General features: G+C 44.2%; 1 protein-coding gene across 1 annotated transcript in view; it reads right to left on the bottom strand.

The window, feature by feature from the left end:
• Positions 1-14,380: 14,380 nt before the first annotated feature.
• Positions 14,381-24,909, bottom strand: part of ypel2a (yippee-like 2a) — a 42,679-nt gene continuing 32,150 nt past the window's right edge. Inside the window, exons 3-5 of the mRNA XM_084338368.1 lie at positions 20,014-20,057; positions 18,617-18,725; positions 14,381-18,040 (exon numbers count right to left, since the gene is read on the bottom strand). Coding sequence (XP_084194494.1) covers positions 17,951-18,040; positions 18,617-18,725; positions 20,014-20,057 — 243 coding nt within the window. The 3' untranslated portion in view covers positions 14,381-17,950. The remainder of the gene's footprint in view (positions 18,041-18,616; positions 18,726-20,013; positions 20,058-24,909) is intronic.

The raw sequence follows: 24,909 nt of genomic DNA, 5'->3' as shown, positions 1-24,909 counted from the left end.
TCACAGCAGCCTCCTCTCTGACCCACTGCCCTCGTCCTCACAGCAGCCTCCTCCTCTCTGACCCACTGCCCTCGTCCTCACAGCAGCCTCCTCCTCTCTGACCCACTGCCCTCGTCCTCACAGCCTCCTCTCTGACCCACTGCCCTCGTCCTCACAGCAGCCTCATACCGAGAACACTGTGGCTCTGGAACGAGACGCTGACACACTTGTCATTCCACGAACTGGACACCTCATCATAACATACATGTAGGTGTGTGTGTGTGTGCGTGTGTGTGTGTGTGTGTGTGTTTGCGTGTGTGTGTGTGTTTGCGTGCATGTTTGTGTGTACATGTGCATGAGTGTTTGCGTGTGTGTGTGTTTGCGTGTGTGTGTGTGTGTGTGTGTTTGTGTGTGTGTGTTTGCGTGTGTGTGTGTTTGCGTGTGTGTGTGTGTGTGTGCCACTGTGCCCGCAGCAGATGGCCGGGGTGCTTCTTGAACAGATAGGATTAGCGGCTGGCCAGGTCTGGGCCTAAAGCTCACCGTCCTGCTAACGGTGTCGGACGTAATTAGACGTGTTTATGTCCGCGGCGGCAGCTATTGTCACGAAGTGGGCCACGCGACACCACGGGGTGCCACCTGGAGAAACAAACAATGATGATAATCATAGAAGACCTTGAACCTCGGCACTGTAACTGTGTTGACACAGACGCGCGTCGACGGGTCGTAGCATCGCGGGGCTCGCTGTGTATCATCATCGCCACGGAGAGGCTGAGCACGTCCTGCCCTGCGAGGTCACCCAGGTCCTCTGATTAATAAAAACCTCTTAACGCTCCTAACGGCCCACCTGCGGGCCAACGCACGTCGCAACACGTCTGCCCTCGTCTGTCGCCGTGGCGCTGTGTTGTCGTCTCCACCGACCTATCACATCAGCTGAATCTCCTCAAAGCTCATCATTTCATCTCATGGACTCCATCTGAGTACATTTCTGTTGTTAGATATGATTTCGGCACGGCACGGTGGTGTAGTGGTTAACACTGTCGCCTCGCAGCAATAAGGTCCAGGGTTCGATTCCCGCTTGGGGACCAGGTTTCCATGATGCCAGGTACCCAGGTGGGGTGTCTCCCAGGCCTTTCTGTGTGGAGTTTGCATGTTCTCCCCCTCTGTGCTCGCAAGGGTTCCCCCCCGATAAGATAAACCCAATGGAAAAACATGCACAACAACAGATCGCTAACGCTGTGGCGTCCGTGACGAAGACGGGCAGGAGCACTTGGATTGGTCCCCGGGGCGCGGCTCACGTTGACGCCCTGTCTGCTCCCGGCTGCCCATGGGGGGGGAAGGACGACGGGATGGGTTAATCGCAGAGACTCCATCGCATTAGGCGACACAAGAAAATTGATATGTGTGTGGTCCTGTGTGTGTGTGCCGCCCATCGCATGTGTGTGTCGTTTGCATGCCAAATAAAGACTTCCTAAGTCCTGCATTATTATATTTAGTCCAGAATTCAATAGCTGTCTTTTCTATAGCTAATGTCTAGTCAATGAAATAGTAGTGAAATTAAACTACTCCTCATTTTGGCTGGGGACCCCCTGAACCCCCCTCAAGGACCCCGGGGGGTCCCCATACCTCACTTTGAGAACCACAGTATGGGTTATTAGTTAGTATTATTACATGGCGTTTTAACATTCGCCAAAATGCTTGATTGTGATTGTAGAGACTCAGTAGAGAGTAGTGTTTCATTGGTGGAAATTAGCCCACCAATTACTACTTTTTATAACTCACTAATAGTGATGGGAATTATGGCTAAGGGAGATGCATTGATTAATTGATTGATCATTTTATTAACAGATTGCAGAATGGGTACAATACAGTACAGCTCAATACACACACAATTGTTAAGGGGATGCAGACCAGAGAGGGTGGGGGGGGGGGGGGGGGGGGGGGAACTGTACATTGGAGGGGGTTGGGTTTGGACATTTACAGGGGCCCAACCCTGTAATATGGCTCCAACCCCTTCAGAGTCGTTAAATTAAACAGCTCTATTGAACGACTCTTTATTTGACTTTTTTTATCAGTGCAGAAAGCGGCACAGAGCTAGCGGCAGGATGGGCTACAGTATTGAATCGGAACAATTGCACAAATAAGTGACTGCAACTTGTTCCTGTTCGCGGACGACTCAGCCCTGCTGGTCTCTGACAAGAACAAGTTACAGGTTGAAAAAACCCTCAGCTCAGAACTAGGCAAAATCTGCACCTGGCTCGCTGATAACAAACTATCATTACACCTGGGCAAAACAGAGTCCATTCTCTTCGGTTCAAATAACAAACTCAGCAAGGCTTCTCGGTTACAGTGGGTGACAATATTGTCACAAGGAAAGATGAAATTACATACCTGGGTTCCACTGCTACTGCTTGACCTTACTCCTAGAACCCACCTCACTCCTGCCCACTTTGACAACCTAGGATGGCTTCTTATGGATGGCCCTCCTCTGTACATAAACGGCCAGCAGGTGGAGAGGGTAGATAGTTTTAAATTCTTCGGCATCACCATTATGTGATAATTTAAAAGGGGAAGTTAACACCAGCCTCATAATTAGCAAAGCCCACCAGAGGCTCCACTCCCTGCGCCAGCTTAAACAGTTTGGTGTGTCCAGGGAGGCGATGCTCAGCTTCTACATGTAGCGTGATGAATTCTGCGTTGTGTCTGGTGTGAGGTGGACGTAGACACTCAGACAATGGTACCCAGTTGATGATGTTTATTGCCTGTTAATCACAACAGCACGCACACAAGACACGACGGCGTTATTGGCCATTATCAGCGTGCACTCCACCTCTGGCTCTCATGCTGCACATACACAAAGAGCGCCGCACGCGCACATTTAGAACAGCGCGCCGGCTACAGTTACAACCATTATATACATTTGCTCCGTGCAAGCTAGCTTCAGTAACAACATATGAAACAACATGAAATAAAAGACAGTGTGTAAACATTAGTTAAACCAAAGTAAATACAAAAACAGCGGTTCATACCTGTTAATCACAACAGCACGCACACAAGACACGACGGCGTTATTGGCCATTATCAGCGTGCACTCCACCTGATATTTCCAAACAGAATGCCGAGTTTAGTACACGAACGTACTGTTGCTGTTTTACACAGGCGAATTAATGTCATTGCACAACAAGGTATTTCAATAGCAAAACAAGTTATACAAAGCATTTAAATCCCATATTAAGTAAACGAACGCTCATACCTCTGGCTCTCATGCTGCACATACACAAAGAGAGCGAGCACCTCCCACCGGCGTGTCTCTCGTCGACAAACCGGCGAAACCATTTTATACATTAGTTGAACGTATTTACAATACAACAATTGTTCAATGGAAAGATATCTTATCTTCTCTAAACCCATTATAAAGGACCCAAACGGTATTTCGTTTGTGGAATTGGTAACTCAATGTGAGGGAATTAATATACAGTAGTAAACCAGACACCCCTCCAAAACCTAGAATGGACTCGGTGCAAGTTGGTCCACGTTGATCCACTTTTGTTCCTTCAAAATAAGAGTGTTTCTGTTTTGACCCACATATTTAAGATAAAAGATACCAGTTTCTGTCCATGATACTAGCATAACCACTTCACTCTGCTACATACAGAGCCACTGTGGAGAGTGTCCTTACCTTCTCAATGACTGTGTGGTACGGAAACACCACCGTACCCATGTACATGTCGAAATACTTCCCAAAGGTCAGTGAATACCACAACCACAACACCAGACGGAGCTCCACAAATCATGTTCAACCCAGATTCGGCTCAAACAAGGGACTAAACACGTTTCGCAATTATGCCACGATAATATGGAACGCCCTACCCACAGCCGTAAAAAAAAATTGAATCCCTACCCACCTTCAAAACCGCTCTCAAAGAGCACATACGGGTGGCTGCAATTCCAAACTGGCCCCTGTAAATGTCCAAACCCCCCTCCCTATGCTTGCACCTTGCACCCCCCGCCACCCACCAACCCCCTCCCCCCCCTGCCAATGTACAGTCTCCTCCCCCTCGTATGTATATATTTACTGTTGGGATCTGTTTAACAGTACTGTATATTTGCATATCTTGTATGTCACAAATGTAACAGTACTGTATATCTGGATGTTATGTATGTCATAAATGTCATGATTAGATTAGATTAGATTCTTATATCTGTATATCTGTATGTTGTGTATGTCATAAATGTAATTATGAATTGAAAATGGGGGACCCTGATGTAAACAAGATGAATTAAAGTGTTCAATCAATCAATCAATAACAACACATGTATACAGGACTTATCTCGTTTTAATTCCATTCACATTTGCTCTTCCTTTATTGATGTTTTCGGTTTTCCCCACAAAAGCGACATTAAGAGAGTCAAAGACATTGAAGTTAAATGATCTTGTGGAATTTAAAACGGCACAATTAATGTATAAAGCAAAAAGTCATGCACTTCCAAGAAACATTCAAGAATTGTTCTTTGATAGGGAGGGGGGTTATAATCTGAGGGGAGAACACAATTTAAAGGTGCTAAACGTACGCACTACCATGAGAAAACACTGCATCTCGATATGTGGAGTGAAACTGTGGAACAGTCTGAATGTGGTGCTAAAGCAATGTCCAAACATGAGACAATTCAAACTGATGTATAAGGAAATTATGTTCACAAGGTACAGGGATGAAGAAGGGACTTGATATTCACGGGTGTTTACATTTTTATTTTGTTTTCTATTTTATTTCTTTTATACATATATAGTTTTTGTTTTTTTGTTTTGCATATATATATATATATATATATATTTTTTTTTTGTATGTTTAAAATCATTTGAGTAGTGGAAAAGGGGTAGGATTAAAGTGTATACTTCTTCCTACTCCTTTTCGAACATGTAGATTGAGTTGTTTTGCTTTTTGTTATTGTCTTGACTTATTGTTATGTTTTCTTCTTGACTTGTTTAAAGAAGACCTGTACGGCCCATGGGGACATTAACGTGTGTTGTCGGGCCTTACAAATAAATTTGATTTGATTTGATTTGATTTAGTTTGTTTGTATTCATTGCATGTTCGAAATAAAGATTCAAATCAAATCAAATCAAATCAAGAGAGAGTTCAGGAAATGATTGGATAAAAGGTCCAATCATGCAAGAAGGCTACAATTATTTCCACTACAATATGATCCATCTTGAATCACCTCCCAGAAGACTCTCTTCATTCCTACCAAAGAGCCAGATCGTCCCAGAGACTTGTGGCATCATCAGCAGAGGCAGTAGAGATTCAGATTCAGAGTTTTTATTTGCCACATGGAATCAATACAATCAGAGTTTCTTCATACACAATCATAAATATCATACCATGGACAAAAGGAGCAGGAAGAAGAATAAATCTTATACATCATTGGACTCAGCAGAGAGGCTGTAGAGAGGCATCATTTGTCTTTTTTCTCTGATGTATGATGAAAAACAAGTGCCAAAACAAATACTTACCTACTTACTTAGTTGTGTGGACAGGTTGTTAACCTTGACATGGAACACACAATGTCTCTCTCTCTCGTTCTCTCTCACACACACATACTCTCTCTCTCTCTCTCTCTCTCTCTCTCTCTCTCTCTCTCTCTCTCTCTCTCTCTCTCTCTCTCTCTCTCTCTCTCTCTCTATCACACACATATTCTCTCTCTCTATCACACACACACACACACACACACACACACACACACACACACACACACACACACACACACACACACACACACACACACACACACACACACACACACACACTGGTAAACACACAGACACATACATAGAGCTATTACAGCAGGCAGTGCTCCCACCTCAATCTGTATAATGTGAAAACAATGTAGATTACAGTGTTCCTAATCATCCTGATGGACATGGCTTTCGTGTGCGTGTGTGTGCGTGTGCACGTGTGTGTACACACTCCAGACAAATCACACATCAATGGTGGAGGCAACCGTACAAGGTGCCAACCTGCTCATCAGGAGCAGTTAGGGGGTTAAGTATCTCACTCAAGGACACTTAGACACGCTACCGGCCGGGGGCGGAGCGGGAACTTAACCGGGAACCTTCTGATTACTAGACTATAGGGCTGTATCCCCGACTAAGGATTTGGATAGTCGACTTTGATTGGCCGAAATTAGCCGATAGTCGACTATTAGTCGACTATGAAAACAAGTAAAATTTGAAAAAATAAAGTAGGCCTACCTATAATTTTGTTTTGTTTTTGTATCATTCCATTTGGGCTGTGGGGGGTGAAGCTTAATGTCTGAAGGAGTCGACTGAAGGCTTCTTGTCCTCTGCAAAAGCATGCAATTGGTCCACTGATGGATACATGTTGATATTTGTCTAGTGTGTTCATTAGATGGGTGAAATCCTCTTTCAGTGCCTCTGTGCCTGTTTTCGTAGGCAGTTAGCCTCTGGTATGCGCGCCATTAGCGTTAGCCACGCTTCTAGGCCTCTTTTCTTTTGGAAAGAATGATACAAAAGAAAAATTATTAAAAAAGAAAAATAACAATTTTTTTTTGCATTCGACTAAGAGGTTGGCAGTCGACTACGGCTCCTTTCAATCGATTAGTCGACTACTCGACTAATAGGGGTCAGCCCTACTAGACTACCCCCCCGCTACCTCCTGAGCCACTGTCACCCCTCTAAGTGAGAGAGAGAGAGAGAGAGAGAGAGAGAGAGAGAGAGAGAGAGAGAGAGAGAGAGAGAGAGAGAGAGAGAGAGAGAAATGAGACCGCCTCTGTCCAGTTCGCACCACGGACAGCACTGAGCTTACAGGTATAAAGTCTGCATAGAGGACTATTATTTTTGGAGGCTAAACTAGGTTAGCCTACAGGTATAAAGTCTGCATAGAGGACTATTATTTTTGGATGCTAAGCTAGGTTAGCCTACAGGTATAAAGTCTGCATAGAGGACTATTATTTTTGGATGCTAAGCTAGGTTAGCCTACAGGTATAAAGTCTGCATAGAGGACTATTATTTTTGGATGCTAAGCTAGGTTAGCCTATAGGTATAAAGTCTGCATAGAGGACTATTCTTTTTGGATGCTAAGCTAGGTTAGCCTATAGGCGTAAAGTCTGCATAGAGGACTATTATTTTGGGATGCTAAGCTAGGTTAGCTTACAGGCGTAAAGTCTGTATAGAGGACTATTATTTTTGGATGCTAAGCTAGGTTAGCCTATAGGCGTAAAGTCTGCATAGAGGACTATTATTTTGGGATGCTAAGCTAGGTTAGCCTACAGGTATAAAGTCTGCATAGAGGACTATTATTTTTGGATGCTAAGCTAGGTTAGCCTACAGGTATAAAGTCTGCATAGAGGACTATTATTTTGGGATGCTAAGCTAGGTTAGCCTATAGGTATAAAGTCTGCATAGAGGACTATTCTTTTTGGATGCTAAGCTAGGTTAGCCTACAGGTATAAAGTCTGCATAGAGGACTATTGTTTTCGGAGGCTAAGCTAGGTTAGCCTACAGGCGTAAAGTCTGCATAGAGGACTATTGTTTTCGGAGGCTAAGCTAGGTTAGCCTACAGGTATAAAGTCTGCATAGAGGACTATTATTTTTGGAGGCTAAACTAGGTTAGCCTACAGGTATAAAGTCTGCATAGAGGACTATTATTTTCGGAGGCTAAGCTAGGTTAGCCTACAGGCGTAAAGTCTGCATAGAGGACTATTGTTTTCGGAGGCTAAGCTAGGTTAGCCTACAGGTATAAAGTCTGCATAGAGGACTATTGTTTTTGGATGCTAAGCTAGGTTAGCTTACAGGTATAAAGTCTGCATAGAGGACTATTATTTTTGGATGCTAAGCTAGGTTAGCCTACAGGTATAAAGTCTGCATAGAGGACTATTATTTTTGGATGCTAAGCTAGGTTAGCCTACAGGTATAAAGTCTGCATAGAGGACTATTATTTTCGGAAGGCTAAGCTAGGTTAGCCTACAGGCGTAAAGTCTGCATAGAGGACTATTGTTTTCGGAGGCTAAGCTAGGTTAGCCTACAGGTATAAAGTCTGCATAGAGGACTATTATTTTCGGAGGCTAAGCTAGGTTAGCCTACAGGCGTAAAGTCTGCATAGAGGACTATTGTTTTCGGAGGCTAAGCTAGGTTAGCCTACAGGTATAAAGTCTGCATAGAGGACTATTATTTTTGGATGCTAAGCTAGGTTAGCCTACAGGTATAAAGTCTGCATAGAGGACTATTATTTTTGGATGCTAAGCTAGGTTAGCCTACAGGTATAAAGTCTGCATAGAGGACTATTATTTTTGGATGCTAAGCTAGGTTAGCCTACAGGTATAAAGTCTGCATAGAGGACTATTATTTTCGGATGCTAAGCTAGGTTAGCCTACAGGTATAAAGTCTGCATAGAGGACTATTATTTTCGGATGCTAAGCTAGGTTAGCCTACAGGTATAAAGTCTGCATAGAGGACTATTATTTTTGGATGCTAAGCTAGGTTAGCCTACAGGTATAAAGTCTGCATAGAGGACTATTATTTTTGGAGGCTAAACTAGGTTAGCCTACAGGTATAAAGTCTGCATAGAGGACTATTATTTTTGGATGCTAAGCTAGGTTAGCTTACAGGCGTAAAGTCTGCATAGAGGACTATTATTTTCGGAGGCTAAGCTAGGTTAGCCTACAGGGGTAAAGTCTGCAATGAGAACTAGGAGGCCATTGACTTGAAGGCAGCGTTTGCTCGTTTACAAGAGGCCTTTGTATGAGCAGCAGAAAGGGGCTGTGGGGGATGAGTGGATGGTGTCAGAGTGTATTTGTGTGTGTGTGTGTGTGTGTGTGTGGGAGGGAGGCGGGGGGGGCTTTGACTGTAGGGCTTGTGTTTATATGAAGTTGTTGCCATTTACTGTGTGTGGTTTATTAGCTCTGCAGTGGTGTTTTTGTTGGCAGTGTGTGTCTGTGTGTGAGCGTGTGTGTCTGTGTGCACAGTACACGCGTGTGTGTGTGTGGAGGAGGGAGCTGTTTGGGCCTCTGTTATATTTAGCAGCTGTGGCTTGGGCTGACTTTACTGAGAGCTACAGAACTTACTTCTCACTCTCTCTCTCACACATCCGACATAGACCACAGCGGGTGCCTCACCCTACCCCCCTCATCACACACACACACACACACACGCACGCACGCACACACACACACACTCTCTCGCTTCCACCCTCCTAGAATAAATAAACAACCATACCCCTATTTTGCCTCACGCACAGGGTTAATTATTGTTTTAGACAAACACAAACACACACTTTAAACACACTCTCTCTCTCTCTCTCTCTCTCTAAGGCATAAACACACTTTATTTGAATCCACTGATTACACATCACACTCGCTCCCAGGTGTGTGTGTGTGTGTGTGTGCGTGCGTGTGTGTGTGCGTGCGTGTGTGTGTGAGGGGGGAGGTCCATATGCTTCTGAGGACATATCGTGGCACACACACACACACCCACCCACACACAGGCACACACACACACACACACACACGCACACACACACACTGAAGTGTGTCCCCCACTTCCCCTTCCTTAAAGAGCAGAAGTCTGATGTACCACAGTGTTGGGGAAACTGCTCTGGAACTGTTTACCGACCAACTGCCTCGCGCTGAGAAGTAGTTCCACCAAGAAGTAGAGGCTCCCAGAAACAGTCAAAAGAGGATCGGTAATGCAGCCTTTATCAACTAGGCCCCAAAACTGTGGAACAAACTACCCCAAAACATCAGGGAAGCCAACTCGCTAGGCATTTCAATGAAACATCAGGGATATCCTGACACAAATTGTACTTACCTGCACTATTCTTACCCTGCCTACTTTTATACACTGCCTATCAAATTCATGTTAATTTTATCTCACTACCTCCTACTGTATGCACTGTAATTTAAGACTTCTTACTGATGCACTGCTCTGTTGTATGTTAAATACCCTGTTGTATGTCCGTTCTATTTTAAAATGTTTAGACTATTTTTAAACTGAATCATTTTAAACTATTTTTATTATTTGTATTACTGAATGAAACTGTAAACAGAGAGCCTATTGGGATGCTAGATCCTAATGTGAAACACTTTACCATACCTTGACCTGTCTATCTTTTTTATGCTCGCTTATGCCTGTATTTTTTACTGTTGTGAAGCACTTTGAACTGCAACCTCTGTATGAAAAGTGCTATACAAATAAAGTTATTATTACCATGAGTTTGACTGAACAGCATTAAGCCTTTCACTACCACACTACCAAATGGTTAACCCTTTCACGGCGACAATACAGAAGGTTAACTCTTTCACTGCCACACGACAAAGGGGTAACTCTTTCACAACCACACTACAGAAGGTTAACCTTTTATTTTTTTTATCCACTTTTTCTCTATTTTCCTCCCATCCCAATTTAGTCGTTATGCCAATTCCCCCCCTCCCCTTCCTGGTCGTTGCGCGCATTTGCCCCCTACTTGCAGGTCTAGGGAGCCCTGGCTGAAGTCTATCACATGCTTCCTCCGATACATAGGAGACAGCCAGCAACCTCTTTTCACCTGGCAGCGAGGACTCTCATTGGTGAAGTGTAACGCGTGGGAGGATCACACTACCTCTCCCAGATCCCTTCCTCGATGTGCAGGCGCCGTGACCAACCTGTAGGAGTCGCTGTTTACAACGACCAGGATACACACCCCACCGGCTTCCCTCCTGCTGACTCTGCCAATTGTGTCAGTATGACGACCGGCCAAGCCGGAGGCACCGCTGACAGCCGGATTTGATACCAGTGTCTCTGCGGTGGTAGACAGGCGCTTAGTCCGCTGCACTACCCGGCCGCCCTGAAGGTTAACCTTCTGTAGTGTGGTAGTGAAAGGTTAACCTTCTGTAGTGTGGTAGTGAAAGGTTAACCTTCTGTAGTGTGGTAGTGAAAGGTTAACCTTCTGTAGTGTGGTAGTGAAAGGTTAACCATTCTGTAGTGTGGTAGTGAAAGGTTAACCTTCTGTAGTGTGGTAGTGAAAGGTTAACCTTCTGTAGTGTGGTAGTGAAAGGTTAACCTTCTGTAGTGTGGTAGTGAAAGGTTAACCTTCTGTAGTGTGGTAGTGAAAGGTTAACCTTCTGTAGTGTGGTAGTGAAAGGTTAACCATTCTGTAGTGTGGTAGTGAAAGGTTAACCCTTCTGTAGTGTGGTAGTGAAAGGGTTAAGACTTAGACCATGAGTTTTAGTGAACAGCAAGTTAGATAAGATCAAACAAATGGGTCCCACCCAACACCAGAAATAGAACTCCCAGTATTAATGGCACAATGCCATAAACTCAGCTCAATGCTCAATCGTTTTATCATAAGTACAGGGTTATTTGATTACAACCACTTGCCGTTTGCCTACCAGATGTCTGCAATGATGATGTAACAGAATACTATAAATAGAAATATGTTGATTGACTGAGCTCGATAGAAGAAAACAAGTAAATAGTAGGTTTTCTATGTTGTATAATGGTTTGTTTATGTTGGTAGTGTTAATAAAAAATTACTTATATTCAGATTTTCAATGGATTGCGAATGTTTGTCAAAACTGATATATTCTCACCTATCACCGCAGAGACTCTGGGATCTAATCCAGCTGTCAGCGGTACCTCCGGCTTGGTCAGTCGTCCCTACTAACACAATTGGCAGTGTTAGCGGGTGGGAAGCCGGCGGGGTGTGTGTCCTGGTCGTTGTAAGCTGCGACTCTTACTGGTCGGTCGGGGCGCCTGTTCAGCAGGGAAGGGATCTGGGGGAAATAGCGTGAACCTCCGCACACGTTACATTCTCCCAGTGAGAGTCCTCGATGTCAGGTGAAAAGAAGCGGCTGGCTGACTCCACATGTATCGGAGGAGGCATGTGGTAGTTCTACACCCTCCCTAGGCCGACAGTGGGGCAACGCGTGCAACGACCAGGAAGGGAATTGGCATAATGACTAAATTGGGATGGGTGAAAAATACAAATAAAGGTCCTTTTCAACAAGTTAATATAGGTCTTTAAGGTCCTTTTCATCAAGTTAATATAGGTCTTTAAGGTCCTTTTCATCAAGTTAATATAAGTCTTTAAGGTCCTTTTCATCAAGTTAATATAGGTTTTAAGGTCCTTTTCAACAAGTTAATATAGGTCTTGGAAGGGTTTTGCTTGAAAGACCGACGGCTTCTCAGTTACAGTGGGTGACAATATTGTCACAAGGAAAGAAGATATTACCTACCTGGGTTCCATCCTAGAGGCAAATCTTTCCTGTGACAAAATGGCATCCAATGTAATAAAAAAAGTCAACCAACGAACTCGATTCTTGTACCGGATCTCCTCACTGGTAAACAAGAATACCCTGAAGACTCTGGCAGGAGCACTCATTCAAGGGTACTATGACTATGCTTGCACCTCATGGTACCAAAGCACCTCAAAGGCGCTAAAAACAAAATTACAAACATCTCAAAACAAACTGGTCAGACTACTGCTTGACCTTACTCCTAGAACCCACCTCACCCCTGCCCACTTTGACAACCTAGGATGGCTTAGAGTAGACGACAGAGTACAGCAACTTGCAATGGGCCTGGTCTACAAGATACACTACACGACCAAGGTACCCATGTACATGTCAAAATACTTCCCAAAGGTCAGTGAATACCACGATCACAACACCAGAGGGAGCTCCACAAATCATGTTAAACCCAGATTCGGCTCAAACAAGGGACTAAACACGTTTTGCAATTATGCCACAATAATGTGGACCGCCCTACCCAAAGCTGTAAAGGAATGTGAATCACTACCCACTTTCAAAAACACTCTCAAAGAACACCTACGGGAGACTGCAATTAGAAACTGGCCCCTGTAAATGTCCTAACACAACCCCCTGCAATGTACAGTAAATTACCAAGTATGGTCTTGTCAATATTCCAATGTACAGTTTTGCTTGTACAGTTGTACAGTGTCCCCCCCCCACCCCTCCACCCAACCACCTCCAATGTACAGTCCCCCCCACCCCCCTCCAATGTACAGTTTCTACGTCAAATGTATATACTCTCTTTTCTGGACTCTTTTCGTATCACAAACAGTACTGTATTTGCAAATCTGGTATGTCATAAATGTATAGATGTAGCAGTACCGTCTATCTGTATGTCATGTATGTCATATATGTTATGATGAATTGAAAATGGGGGACCCTGATGTAAACAAGACGAAAGTCTTTCTCTGGTCTGCATCCCCTTAACAATTGTATGTATTGAGCTGTACTGTACCCATTCTGCAATCTGTTAATAAAGTTTTCAATCAATCAATCAATCAATCAATCAAAAAGCCCACGCAGATTATGCATTCTAGCAGCCTCTATACCCCTCTGCTTCAGTCCCGTTCTCAATGGGCTGTTTCCGTGTCTGTAACCAGCAATGGTGTACAAGCCTGTACCATCAACAAAATGCAGATCAAACTTTCATTATTACTCATTAATATATATTCCAATTTAATCACTTGTACATTATATATCGCTATTGCACTTTACTGCTACATTTGCACTCTGCCAATGCCAAATAGTTGTTCATTGTACTGTATAATGACGACAATTACATTTGAATCCAATTTGACATTTTCTCAGAATTGAGACAACCCCTAATTCTATGAAAACAATGCAAAACACAGGAACAGTTTTTCACAATAGGTCCCTTTTTAAGAAGGTTCCAAAAACCTTATTTTCCAACTACACACGTCACACACACACACACAGACCAATCTCACCGACCCAAACCAACCGAACCGAGGGGGGGGGGGTTCTGCTCCAGGGTTCTGTGGAAGCAGACTGAACCAGGCAGGTGAGAGCACCAGAAGGAGAACGTGTATCACAGTAACACTCACAGAAACCACACTCTGGCCTCCGCTTCATATTCATCAAAGAAGAATCTTTATTGAGTCTCCATATATTGCCATCATACTTCCTCTCTTTACAAAAAAGACACTATATTGAAACATTATTTTTTTTCTTCAAAGTGTAAAAAAGTAGGAAATCTAACCTGTCCCTCGAGCGGCCCCAGAACAGACGGCAGAGCATAAACTAAAATCATCAAATCATCATCAAATAAAGAAGTAAAATAAATTAATAAAACGTTTAATATGGCTATTTACACAATGCAATACAGTTTATTGAAATATAATGCTTTTTATGTTCAAAGTTCATAGTGAATATACAAGTATTACACGACATTATGATCTCACGGAGAAAGGCCCGCCTTCCACGTTGGCTCTTGGCCAATCACAATCCTTCATTCAGTAACCTGATGTGTCTTCTCAGCTTAGGTACAGTTTGGTTAACTTCCACTGGGGGGGGGGGGGGGGGGCAGTCTTTGGTTGTTGTCTGGGAGGACGGGGGGGGGGGGTGACGGGGGGGGGGGGTGACGGGTCTCTGCGCGGAGGACACATGGGAACTCCCCGCTACACAAACGCGATCAAGATCATGAACATCGCGGTCGGGGTGCCGGTGCTCGTCGACGAGGAGGAGGAGAGACCGCAGCCTTTGTCCTCGTCGGCCGACGGGCCGCCTGCCGCTCCTCCTCCTCCTCCTCCGCCGTGTCCCTCCGCCAAGACGCCGGCGGCGCAGAACGTAGTCCCTCTGATCGAGTAAATCCATAATCACATTCTGGTGCTGGTTTCAACGGGAGAAAAAAAAATTAAACTTAACAAAATAACACATTCGGTTCGACTGATTCTCCTGGTTCAAGACGTAGAAGAGTCCAAAAGTGACAGTAAAACTTATTTCATGAAAACAAAAACAAAAACAAGGAGGAGTTGTTGGAGAGAGAATCGTGCGAGTGGAGAGAGAGAGAGAGAGAGAGAGAGAGAGAGAGAGAGAGAGAGAGAGAGAGATATATAGATGTCAGGTCAGGCTCTGCTGGAAGCAGCCCTTAAACTGATCTAGAGTCAGATTATCCTCGCCACATTTTCAACATAAATCAATGAAGAGTAAACACAATACCGACTCTGGGGTCAATGTTTAGGCGAACTCGGATCTGCTGAAGGCTTAGCAGAGAACGAGAGAAAATACACCCCGAAACAGAATATATAGACATCGTGTTATTCTAACGATCCGACAGTTCGGTCAGCGTCTGTACACTTGTGGGACAAATGTCTCTCCGAGGTGGAAGTCTGAGCCTCGGGGCGTGAATTTGTGATGTCATCATCAAGGGACACTTTTTGGAGCCGGTCCACCGACGACACATTAGCGGCCGACTTTGTGGGCTCGTAGAATCTTTGAGTTATTATATCCAAATGAGTTTTATTTAGATGTAGGCCTTACAGCTCTGAACGAGTAGTGTCACCATGGTTACTGTACACCGTGTCACCATGGTTACTGTACACCGTGTCACCATGGTTACTGTACAACGGGTCCTACGAGTCGTTCCACTAAATCACCGTCTACAGAGCAGCTCCGGGATCCGTCTCTTGATGACATCACCGTTATCGAATCCTTGCGTTGATCACAGCTCAATGAAAAGGACAAGCTAGCCGTCCCTATAAGACGAGGAGGTATTTTTTTCATCTCATAGAGCTGTAATCGACACGACGCAAGGATCCAATGTCCCCGATGACATCATCACGGGTGGTGGCCATATTCAAACTCATTTACTCTCGATAACTGTCTGACTAAAAGGAACGTGTGCAAAACTGTTTTTGGATGAGTTGTGAGATTATGTGCAAAAATACATCGGCATTCTTGAGCTGAACAACGGAAGACGATGTCAGTGATGTCATCATCGAGAGACGGATCCTTCGGCTGCTCCGTAGACGGTGAGACTAAACAAATGTGTGCAAAACCGTTTAGAGGTTTAGGATGCGTGTGTGAGATTATGTGCAAAATGAATCTGCATTCAGCATTGTTTTTTTTTTTTTGGTGCAGTGCCCGGTTAAGGAGAGACTTAGTTGGCGCACAGGCTTGGCTTGTGCCAAGTGAGACAAACTGAAGCATTATTTGATATAACACATGGATTCTATTTTTAGGGTGGATCTTCCCTTCGTGCTCCTCCCCTCCCAGTTCACCCACATTAAAAACAAACGCCTCGTTCTCCAGCCTCAGTCCATTCTATGTTTCCATTCATGTAAAACATTATTCACGGATGGCGGTAACAGCAACACTCAAAAAGACAAACAAGACAAAACAACATGTAAAACCTAATTTCTTTTTCTTTTCAAAGCAGCTACGTGTTGGGAGTGCCACATCAATATAATACATTGGTATAATATTGTCAGATGAATTCCGACAGCTTGGTATAATATTGTCAGATGAATTCCGACAGCTTGGTATAATATTGTCAGATGAATTCCGACAGCTTGGTATAATATTGTCAGATGAATTCCGACAGCTTGGTATAATATTGTCAGATGAATTCCGACAGCTTGGTATAATATTGTCAGATGAATTCCGACAGCTTGGTATAATATTGTCAGATGAATTCCGACAGTTGGTATAATATTGTCAGATGAATTCCGACAGTTGGTATAATATTGTCAGATGAATTCCGACTTGGTATGAACACCTTGGTATGATAGAATGGGACTTTTGGCACAGGGAGTACTGGATTTAGTGAGAGTTCTGCTGGATTGCTTTACGACATAAACACAACTTGACATTGGAACACCTTGTCGGAGAGAAAAAAATGTATCTTTAAATGGTCAAAGAGGAACGTAGCAATGACAACATCCTCTTTGCAACAGGAAGTGACGGATTCATGGGAAATGCAGTCGTCCATTTTGAGAAATGGGAGTAAATGACGACATTCACTGCATTAAAAACGACTACTTTCTCAGCAATGGTCTTAATATGTTCTTCTGAGTAATAACACCAAGCTATCGAAATTAATCTGAAAACAATTATATTGATGTTAAAAAACCTCCACATGTAGCAGCTTTAAAAGATTTGCTACCATTGGATGTGGCGCTGGCAAGAACCATGAAAAGATGCTACTTTAAACACACACAGAGAGAGAGAGAGAAGAGGGAGCGAGAGGGAGAGAGAGAGAGAGAGAGGGAGAGAGGGGTCAAGAAGAGGCCTCGGAAAAACAAGACCAAAATAAATTAAAAAACACAATTAATAATTTAAAACACATGCTGGAATAAATAATAAAATCAGAAGCAAAATAAAAATTCCAATAAATCGAAAAAAAGACGGGTTTGTGTTTCTAGAGACGGTCGAGCGGTTTGACTACAGAGACGAGGGTTCAGTCTCACTCTGTTCAAACCATAAGGTGCTGATTGGGTCGCAGGGAGGGGTCGCGCGATTGGACGAGTCGATGATGATGATGATGTAGCAGTTTGGTCGATTCCTGTCATTGGGTGACTTCCTTCCAACGATCAAGTCTTTTTGGATGTTTTTTTTTTTTAAATCGACCAAAAGGCAGTTCCACAGAATTGGGTGAGACCGAACAAACTCTTGTGCGTGTGTGTGTGTGCATTATGTGTGTGTGCATTATGTGTGTGTGTGTGTGTGTGTGTGTGTGTGTGTGTGTGTGTGTGTGTGTGTGTGTGTGTGTGTGTGTGTGTGCGTGTGAGAGGACGGGGCCTTTCCTAGGATGGGTAGGTCCTCCTCCCCTCTAATGTGTCCCAAAGTCCCCATTTGTGGTTCAGTCCATTGGGTTATGGGACAAATATCAGGAAGCTGAGTGAATATCAACGTGTGTGTGTGTGTGTGTGTGTGTGTGTGTGTGTGTGTGTGTGTGTGTGTGTGTGGTTCAGTGTCTTGAAGTACTGCGTTACTCCAAGAGTCCACGGATCCTTACAGCTTCTTTTGAAAACCAACAAACGGCACACTGCGGCGGGCGTGTAAGTGTGTCTCCGGGGGACTTGAACCTGCGGGGTCAGGCGGGGGGGACGTGGGTGAGGTGAGCAAAATGTAAACTTTGTCCATAACCAAAACCACACCCTCTTAACTGCTAAGCCACACCTCCAGGTCACAAGACACGCCCCCTCTCCCGTCAGTCCCAGCCGTTGTCTTTGATCATGTGGGCGAGTTCTATGATGAACTTGCCCTCCTTGTACTTCTGACTGCTCTCAAACGCATGCTCCTGAGCGAGAGAGAGAGAGAGAGACAATAATTAATTCACAGCTTTTCCATAAATTAAGATTGACCGTTTAATCTGAGGTTGAACATAATCTCTAATCTCTCATTGTTGTTTTAATGGCTTAATCCAAAAATAAACAAATGGGTACTAGCCCCACTGCCAAAAATAATAGATAAGAATGGAGAGACCTGCTGTTATTTTCTAGTTGACAAGACAGCGGTTTGGATCAGATTAGCAAAAATCGTATAGACGTTCTAAAATCAATCTGTATACAATCGGAATACAGCCTATGTCTGTTGGATCATTTGAGAAACGAAATATCTGATGCACCGACACAGAGTCCTAAACCTCACCGACACCATCCATCACCTTTACCGAACAGACCGTCACTTACACCCTCCTCAGTTTTGGGTCATTGGACAAAGATGATTGAGATATATATAATTATGCTTATATTATATGTGTAAAAAATGCAGCATTTCAAATCAGGAGTGAGATTACTACCGGTATGTTGTTTTATATTAATAAAGGAGTGATTACTACATGGTTTTAAGTAACCTGCTCACAGTAATAACTCACATATTTCCATCCAAGGGTGGTTTTACAGTTCTCACAGTAGATGTCAGCCACAGCATGGAGACCCGTCAGCAGAACCCGCTCCTCGGCTGGACCACAGCCCACATTCACCCTGAGGACCAGAGGGAGGCCAGGGAGACACTTAGTACAGCAGCAGCAGAGAAGATACTCTAATAAAGGAAGCTAATGCATTAACCCTTTCACTGCCACACGACAGAAGGTTAACCCTTTACTACCACACAACCGACGGCGACCGTCGGTTGTGTGATATCCCCAGGCCATCAGGCTGCTAAACGAACAATAAACACTATGCAACAACCATCAAATGCACACAGCACACACACCCACACGCACACACTCACTTAAACAAACAACACACTGCAGCACCCACTCTCCACACTTTAGATCACACAAACACACTTTATATTTATTGATAAAGGATTTGCACTACAACTCGTACACATACTGTAAATTGTACCTAAATTTCACCTCATCCCATTTCTGTCTTGCACTATATAGTATTGTACACTATTAGTACACTGCATAGTATTGTATATTATATGGTAACTCAGTTACGTCTATTCTGCATCGAACATTGTACATATGTCTATACTGAACACTGTGACCTCATTTTTTTTTTACTTTTTTTTTTTTCTCCATTTTTCCTCCGATTTTCTCCCATCCCAATGTTAGTCGTATGCCAATTCCCAGTCCCCTCCTGGTCGCTGCGCACTTACCCCCCACAGTCAGATCATCTGGGAGAGTGGAGGCTACCACGTGCTTCCTCCGACACACGTCCAGCCAATCACCGCTTCTTTTCACCTGGCAGCGCGGATTCTCATCGAGAGGGCGTAGCGTGTGGGAGGATCACACTATCCCCCTCAAGTCCTATCCGCGCTTAGCAGGCGCCCCGACCGAACTGTAGGAGTCGCTGTTTACAACGACCCGGACCCACCCCGCCAGCTTCTCCCACCCTCTAATACAGCCAATTGTATTAGTGCAGACGGCCAGCCAAGCTGGTGACAACCCCGGAGCTGTGAGCTGGATTCGAACAGGCGAATCCAACTCACAGCTCCGGGGTTGGTGACGAACGCAATCTCCGCTCGGCCACCTAACCGCCCGCATTTTTTTTACTTCTAATTTACATGCTATACTATGTTATTGATACTTATCTTGTCTAGCACAGTCTCTGGAGCGTAACAGTAAGAAGCATTTTGTATAAAAGTATTCTGTACTTCTGTATGACAACTATTAAAGAAACTTGAAACTTGAACTAGTGTCTGGCGCGCCGACGCCTGTACGAGTTGTCGCTTAGGTGGTCTGGCGTGAAGTGCAACACTAAAACGGAACCTCCGGGTGGACAGTTGAAACACACAAGGAAGGTCGTCAGGGGAACTTACACTGAATTGAAGAGGTAAGCTCGGCCTTGGCTCCCTTGGAATGACTGAGAGACGGAGACAAGAGAGGCGCGATAATATGGTCAATATGGCACATTTGACTTGACGATTTAGTTTACATAGTTTTGAAAATGAGGACTGGTTTTGTAACTTGACCATGTGACAACCTTAACCCTGGCTGCCATATGGGCCTTTGATGAAAACATTCCAGAGAGAGAGAGAGAGAGAGAGAGAGAGAGAGACCCTAACCCTGGCTGCCATATGGCCTTTGATGAAAACATTCCAGAGAGAGAGACCATTAAGTGGTTTCCTTCCCCTGGGGCATTGTGGAAAGTAGAGTACCAGTTCCTGAACATTCAGTCACCTGGGAACTTAATATCCATAATATCCAATCGTTTCCATTTGAATCAAAGTGATTCTTAAAAATCTCAAGATCAATCTTTTAATCTATGCCTTTTTTCAGTCGCTAAACGTTATTATTAGTCTCTAGCCCAGTCTACCATCCTCTACCAGCAGCCCCCGTCTACCAGTGTATATAAAAAACATTTAAATAAATAAATATATATGTATAAAATGCATATAAATGTATAAAAACATTTCATTCTAAAAAGCTCACAGCTTCTCGTTAGATCCAGTCTCTCTCCGCTTTCTTTAGCGGTGTTTCTTGGAGACGTGTAGTGAGTGGACTCTCCTGCACAACGCCTTAATGGACTTAAGTTTCCCCCTGATCCCAACATGCGTCAGTCAGGGTGGATTTTGTGTGCGAGTGTGTGTGTCTCCTTGTTTTCCTATCCTTGGCAAGGAAAACATGGGCTCTGTGTGTGTGTGACTGTATGTGTGTGTGTGTGTGTGTGTGTGCGCAACCCCCATTTTCACTTCCTCTCATAATGGACATACAAGCAGAAGAATGAAGTGAGCTCTGCTCATGGAACAATACAATTCATGCAACACTGACTCTGGGCCAGACTGACCTCTCCAGGATGCGTCAAATACTTTTACCAACTAACTTGCATTTTTCCACGATCTGATTGGCCACTGACGTTTCTGGTCATGTGACATCTGCGCCAATCGTGTGACGCCTGTTTCTATCACTGGTTAAGCTTAGGCACTCTTTCGAAGTTGGTTAAGGTTAGAGTTTGTCTTAGAGCAGGGCGATAGACCACCAGCCCTGATTCCAAACTCTAACCATAACCAACTTCGAAAGAGTCACCTAAGCTTAACCAGTGATATAACTAGGCGTTAGGTAGTTTGCAGGCCGTTAGAGGCGGAAATAGGCACAGAAACGGGCATCACGCGATTGGCGCACATGTCACATGACCAGAAACGTCAGTGGCCAATCAGATCGTGGAACGCGAACACGGAACTGGAAGTTTGTTGGTAAAAGTATAGACGCCTCCAGGATAGAGTACATGCACTTAGTTACCATGCTGTCCTAGTTACCATGCCGTCCTAGTTACCCTGCTGTCCTAGTTACCCTGCTGTCCTAGTTACCATGCTGTCCTAGTTACCATGCTGTCCTAGTTACCCTGCTGTCCTAGTTACCCTGCTGTCCTAGTTACCATGCTGTCCTAGTTACCATGCTGTCCTAGTTACCATGCTGTCCTAGTTACCATGCCGTCCTAGTTACCATGCCGTCCTAGTTACCATGCCGTCCTAGTTACCATGCTGTCCTAGTTACCCTGCTGTCCTAGTTACCATGCTGTCCTAGTTACCCTGCTGTCCTAGTTACCATGCCGTCCTAGTTACCATGCCGTCCTAGTTACCATGCCGTCCTAGTTACCATGCCGTCCTAGTTACCCTGCCGTCCTAGTTACCCTGCCGTCCTAGTTACCATGCCGTCCTAGTTACCATGCCGTCCTAGTTACCATGCCGTCCTAGTTACCATGCCGTCCTAGTTACCATGCCGTCCTAGTTACCATGCCGTCCTAGTTACCATGCTGTCCTAGTTACCATGCCGTCCTAGTTACCATGCCGTCCTAGTTACCATGCCGTCCTAGTTACCATGCCGTCCTAGTTACCATGCTGTCCTAGTTACCATGCCGTCCTAGTTACCATGCCGTCCTAGTTACCCTGCCGTCCTAGTTACCCTGCCGTCCTAGTTACCATGCCGTCCTAGTTACCATGCCGTCCTAGTTACCATGCCGTCCTAGTTACCATGCCGTCCTAGTTACCTTGCCGTCCTAGTTACCATGCCGTCCTAGTTACCCTGCTGTCCTAGTTACCATGCCGTCCTAGTTACCATGCCGTCCTAGTTACCATGCCGTCCTAGTTACCATGCCGTCCTAGTTACCATGCTGTCCTAGTTACCATGCTGTCCTAGTTACCATGCTGTCCTAGTTACCATGCTGTCCTAGTTACCATGCTGTCCTAGTTACCATGCTGTCCTAGTTACCCTGCTGTCCTAGTTACCATGCTGTCCTAGTTACCATGCTGTCCTAGTTACCCTGCCGTCCTAGTTACCATGCCGTCCTAGTTACCATGCCGTCCTAGTTACCATGCCGTCCTAGTTACCATGCTGTCCTAGTTACCATGCTGTCCTAGTTACCATGCTGTCCTAGTTACCCTGCCGTCCTAGTTACCATGCTGTCCTAGTTACCCTGCTGTCCTAGTTACCATGCTGTCCTAGTTACCATGCTGTCCTAGTTACCATGCTGTCCTAGTTACCATGCTGTCCTAGTTACCATGCCGTCCTAGTTACCATGCTGTCCTAGTTACCATGCTGTCCTAGTTACCCTGCTGTCCTAGTTACCATGCCGTCCTAGTTACCATGCTGTCCTAGTTACCATGCCGTCCTAGTTACCATGCCGTCCTAGTTACCATGCTGTCCTAGTTACCATGCTGTCCTAGTTACCATGCTGTCCTAGTTACCATGCCGTCCTAGTTACCATGCCGTCCTAGTTACCATGCTGTCCTAGTTACCATGCTGTCCTAGTTACCATGCTGTCCTAGTTACCATGCTGTCCTAGTTACCATGCTGTCCTAGTTACCCTGCCGTCCTAGTTACCATGCTGTCCTAGTTACCATGCTGTCCTAGTTACCATGCTGTCCTAGTTACCCTGCTGTCCTAGGTAATCTATACTATGGATTTCATAAATGAAAATTCATATCACTAGTAGAAAAGGTGGATAAACTCTATTTCACAAATAAAAATGTAGGTGACCTGATGCGTTTAGGTTTATCCTCCACTACACAGACACATACAGTACAGCAGAGACTTGGGAGCGTGCCAGCAGTGGGATGGCTCTAGAGATTTAAAAAGGATATGAGGAGACTGTTTACCCAGAGCAGAGAGGTCTGGTAAACACCATGTTAAAGGAACACTCCAACATTTTGGGAAATTAGCGTATTTGCCATCTACCCTGGAGTTAGACAAGATACCTTTTTCTTCTCTGTGCATGCAGTAGGAGTAGGAAGACGTTGGAAACTAGGCTAATGGAGGAACCTACTTCCAGTGACTGACGCTAAGCTAGGCTAACGGTGCGCGTCTTCCTACTCCTACTGCATGCACAGAGAAGAAAAAGGGTATGTATCTTCTTGTCTAACTCCAGGGTAGATGGCAAATAAGCTAATTTCCCAAAATGTTGGAGTTTTCCTTTAACAGAGAGGTCTGGTAAACACCATGTTAACACTTTGAATGCCGACGACGTGTATTGTCGTCTTATCATGCCCCCCGTTGAGTGCCGACGACGCGATTTGTCATTTTTCTTTTTAATTTTTATTAGCGATCTGAATTCATATTTCATCAACCGAGTCTCCCGTTGGTACAGCAGCCCCTCTAGGAGCCCCGATGGGAAAATACCGCCCCCTATCGTCTATCCCTGTGTAACTGCAGGTCATTCGATTATACTGCTGGATCCCTGTGGGGGGAGCCTACTGGCTCCACTGTGCTGGCAAGCCGTCTGATGATGAGGGAAGTGATCGCGAGTTGGAAAGCAGCGTGGAATATATATTTACAGCAGCCAATAATCAATCAATAAACGCGATCGATATTTGGAATGGCGATCAGGAATTGGAATAATCTTTTTGGAGAACATCTGATCTAAGGTAAGGAGTCTATGTTACCAGTTTTAGGATAATCAGAGCTGTATTCACTGAGATATCAGCATGTGCCGTGTGTGTGTGTGTGTGTGTGATGTTGAGGAGATGAGAATAGATTTTTCAGCCCGCTTCTATAGCGTGCATAAGTACACATATACTATCGATAATCTAGCGTTTATTTGAAAACGATTAATAAATAGGCCGACAAATGACAACGTGTCTAGTGTATTCGAGAATATTCCAATAAATGCCGTTTCAGGGCTGTACGCTAAGCTTTTTCACTAGGGGCACACTTGCCCCTAAATGAGAAATTTAGGGGCAAAGAATATTTTTTAGGGGCACATTTTTAAATAACTATTTTACCATTATAGTAGGGCTGGGCGATATGGCCTCTAAATGATATTGCGATATTTTTTGGCCATATCACGATACACAATATATATCGCAATATTTTGACATTTCCTAAAGCACTTAAAATGCTTGATTTAACCCTTTGATGCATACAGTCACGCCAATATGATGATTATAATAAGTCCCTGCAACATATGTTTGCATTATTAAACCATGAAGATGCTTTAAAAAATAATTTAATGAAAATGTACTAAGAGTAGTCTACTGACACACTAATAAAAAAATTTATTTACATCTAAGAAACTCTTGGGTGCCCTTTTTTTGCACAGTACTGTGTTTTCTATCCACTTTAGCCAAACACACACACACACACACACACACACATATATATATATATATATATATATATATACTACTGTGAGAAAATAATAATTACACACAAAGGGATAATGGCTTATAGCAGACTTAATGATTTTAGAATATTTCAGATAATGAAATTAAATGTTTATC

This window comes from Notolepis coatsorum, assembly GCF_963971535.1.
Source record: "Notolepis coatsorum genome assembly, contig: SUPER_8_unloc_1, whole genome shotgun sequence".
In the NCBI taxonomy this organism is placed as follows: Eukaryota; Metazoa; Chordata; class Actinopteri; order Aulopiformes; family Paralepididae; genus Notolepis; species Notolepis coatsorum.
This window is presented reverse-complemented; position numbering and strand designations above follow the sequence as displayed.